This window comes from Panicum hallii, chromosome 1 (assembly GCF_002211085.1).
Source record: "Panicum hallii strain FIL2 chromosome 1, PHallii_v3.1, whole genome shotgun sequence".
Classification (NCBI taxonomy): domain Eukaryota; kingdom Viridiplantae; phylum Streptophyta; class Magnoliopsida; order Poales; family Poaceae; genus Panicum; species Panicum hallii.
The window spans coordinates 19,827,024-19,830,452 of NC_038042.1; the positions used below are offsets into that span (position 1 = coordinate 19,827,024).

The 3,429-nt window shown below is 56.0% G+C and overlaps 1 protein-coding gene across 1 annotated transcript; it reads left to right on the forward strand.

The window, feature by feature from the left end:
• The first annotated feature begins 1,953 nt into the window (after positions 1-1,953).
• LOC112896448 lies at positions 1,954-2,561 on the forward strand. Its single transcript, XM_025964415.1, has 2 exons — positions 1,954-2,199; positions 2,352-2,561. Exons 1-2 carry the CDS (start codon positions 1,954-1,956, stop codon positions 2,559-2,561), a joined length of 456 nt encoding a protein of 151 aa, XP_025820200.1.
• Positions 2,562-3,429: the final 868 nt, after the last annotated feature.

The following is a 3,429-nucleotide window of genomic DNA, read 5'->3' on the forward strand; positions in this document are numbered from 1 at the left end:
TTGGGATATCTTCGACTGCTGCTCAGTACCAGGCGACGTGGAGGACTACATCAGCGGACTTGACGATTTCTAGGCATTTGTCTCCCAGCCGATGTCCCTGTGGCGCCCTGTTCTTCATGTAGTTGTTTTACGCTTCCACACTCCTTGAACCGATTCTTGATTTGGTTGTAATAAAGAATTCAGTTACAATCTATTCGCTTTTATTTCATGATATGTGTTGTGATATCTTGATAATTCTGTTGTATATATGTGTGACTTGATCCTGGCGCATATATGATTGCTCGGTTTATGTCCTTGTAAATCGGGTGTGACATATGGTCATGTGCCGCCTTACCGGCACAGTGCCTGCTGCCAGTGACATGCACAGTGGAAGACGTGCTGTCACAGTTGGGTCAATTCCCGCTGACAGGCAAAGGGGCTATGTTGACCTGCCACGCCGTAGCCTCCATGCAAACTGTAGCAGTGCACGCCGCGGCTCTCCTGCAGCAGATCATAATTACCCTTTGCTCATGCGCGCGGCGCTGTGATGTGACTACGCGCCGCCTGCCCGCGCGCAGAGCACGTTGACGCAATGCACCTCCTCGGTAATAGGTGGGCTTACCGTGGTGTCAGCATACCTGCCCAACGTGTCAGTGGACAACCCACGCCTTGACCCGGGCTTGCGCACCCCCACCTACCTGCATTTAATGCGGTAGTTGGGCTGGCGTCCCGCAGAAGGCTGGTTGCCACCAGACACGTGGCAGATCTGGCTTAGCAACCGCTTCCTCAAGGGCATGTGGCGGCTTCGGACCTCCTCCCCGACGGGAAGGGAGGTCCGGGCGCCCGAGGCGGCCCAGGTGCACAGGCCCCCAGGGGGTCCGGCTTCCACACGTGGTGGCACCGGACCACCCTGTAGTGGTTCGGGCCTGTGGTGGCCGTTCCTGAGCACCTTGTCCTCGTGAGCTCGTATAGGCACTGGTCCTGGCAGAGCGTGGGGAGAGGTCAGGGAACCGTGTCCCCAGCTGTCAGGCCCGGGCCGTACGCCCCATCACCCAAAGGCTTAGTGCGAGGTTACGGATAACCTCGCGCCACTCGGGCTGGACACACTAGCAGGAGGTACCCCTGTCAGTATGTATCGACAGATCTAAAGGAGATATTCATGGGGAATTTGTAGGGCACCTACGAACGCCCTGGAATCCCATGGGACCTCAAGAACTGCCAGCAAAAGCCTGGAGAGATTCTCCGTGAGTACATTCAGGGCTTCTCTAGGGAGTGCAACGCGTTGACAAACGTCACCGATGCTGGCGTTATTGGGGTGTTCCTGTCTGGGATGACCTGCCAATCCCTAGTGCACAAGCTGGGATGCAAGAGCCCGCGGACCACTAAGGAACTCAACGACATCACGACGAGCCACGCGTCGGGTGAGGAGACGGTTGGAGCAATCTTTGACCATGCCAAGGGCAAGGCAAAGCGCGACAAGAGCACCGGCGAGGGCGCCTTGAACCGCCCTGGGGAGAAGAAGAACAGGAGGAACAACGGGGTCCCATAGGAGCCGCAGCCGATTGTAAGGGAGGTAAGGCGGCCGCTGGGGAAACCCCCGATCATTTTAAGAAGATGCTAGAGAAGCTGTGCCCAAACCATGACTTCCCCATCAAGCACCTATACAAGGACTGGGCCCTATTGAAGAAGTATCTGTATGGGGGCTCCAAGAGGGGGTAGCAGAGGAAGAAGCCCGTGCCGGGGGAAGGTGACACCAAGGGGAAGGACGACGGCTTCCCCACCACCGACGGTTGCCTCATGATATTTGGCGGGCTGGCCGCCTATGAGTCCAGGCGCTGCCAGAAGCTCACACGCCGGGAGATCTACACGGCCGAGCTGGCTATGCTCACGTTTCTCCGGTGGTCGAAGTCGATGATCATCTTTGACTAGTTCGACCACCCGAGCAGCATTCCGCAGCTAGGGAGGTGCCCGCTCATGGTCGACCCGATCATCGGCACGAAGCGCCTCACCAAGGTACTGATGGACGGGGACAGTGGCCTCAACATCATGTACGTCGAGACCCTGGATGCCATGGGCATCGACCGGTCACGCATTTGGCTGTCTGGAGCGCCATTCCACGGCATCGTGCCAGGGAAGCAGGCGATACTGCTCGGGCAGATTGACCTGCCCGTAACATTCGAGGATCTAACCAACTACAGGATGGAGACCCTCACCGATGAGGTGGTCGAATTCACGGATCCTACCACGCCGCCTTGGGGCGGCCGTGCTATGTGAAGTTCATGGCCGTCCCCAACTACATGTACCTCAAGCTCAAGATGTCGGGCCCGTGTGGGGTCATCACTATCGGCTCCACTTTCTAGTGTGCCTACTAGTGCGAGGTGGAGAGTTGCGAGCTTGCCTCGGTGGTCAACGCCTTTGAGGAACTCGTAGTCATCCGGGAGGAAACCGCGGAGGAGGCGCCCAACTCCAGGAGGAGCATCAGATCCTTTGAGCCCGTGGAGGCTGCCAAAGAGATCCTCATCGACCCCAACAACTCGGGGGACAAGAGGGTGCGGATCGGCAGAGAACTCTCCTCCAAATAGGTAAGCGCGCTCGTCAACTTCCTCTGCACCAATAAATACATCTTCGCGTGGAAGCCCTCGGATATGCCGGGCATACCGAGAGAAGTCATTAAGCATGCCTTGAAGATCAGGCCAGGCTCTAAGCCGGTGAAGCAATGTCTGTGCTGTTTCGATGAGGAAAAGCGCAGCCCCATCAGCGAGGAGATCGCAAGACTTTTGGCGGCCGGATTTATCAAGGAGGTGTATCACACTGAGTGGTTAGCCAATCCTGTTCTTGTATGAAAAAAGAGTGGGAAATGGAGGATGTGCGTTGACTACACGAGCCTCAACAAAGCGTGTCCAAAGGATCCCTTTCCTTTGCCCCGCATAGATCAGGCAGTTGACTCGACTTTAGGGTGCGAAACCCTCTGCTTCCCTGATGCGTATTCCGGGTACCATCAAATATCATCACCCCCTTCGGATTGTACAGTTACGTTACCATGCCATTCGGTCTGAAGAATGAGGGGGCTTTGTATTAGCACTACATGCTCAGGTGTTTCGGTGACCTCATCGGGCGAACCGTTGAGGCATATGTAGATGACACGTGGTCAAGTCCTAGCAGGTCGACCAGCTGGTGGCCGACCTAGAGCTAACCTTCACCAGACTCTAAGCGAATAGCATCAAACTCAACCTCGAGAAATGCATTTTTAGGGTTCCTAGGGGAATGCTGCTCGATTTCATTATTTTCGAGCACCGCATCGAAGCCAACCCGAAGAAGATTGTAGCCATCACCAAGATGGACATGATTCAGTACCTCAAGGGTATGAGGCATCCCTCGAAGACACGATGGACCAGCTCGATGAAGCACGCGATGTCGCCCTGCTCCGATCAGCCAAGTACCGGCAAGCAC

Coding starts and splice junctions, on each gene's coding strand:
- LOC112896448 (XM_025964415.1), top strand. CDS start 1,954: ATGGTCGACCCGATCATCGGCACGAAGCGCCTCACCAAGGTACTGATG. Junction 2,200..2,351: donor TGGAGACCCTCACCGATGAG/GTGGTCGAATTC, acceptor TGTGCCTACTAG/TGCGAGGTGGAGAGTTGCGA.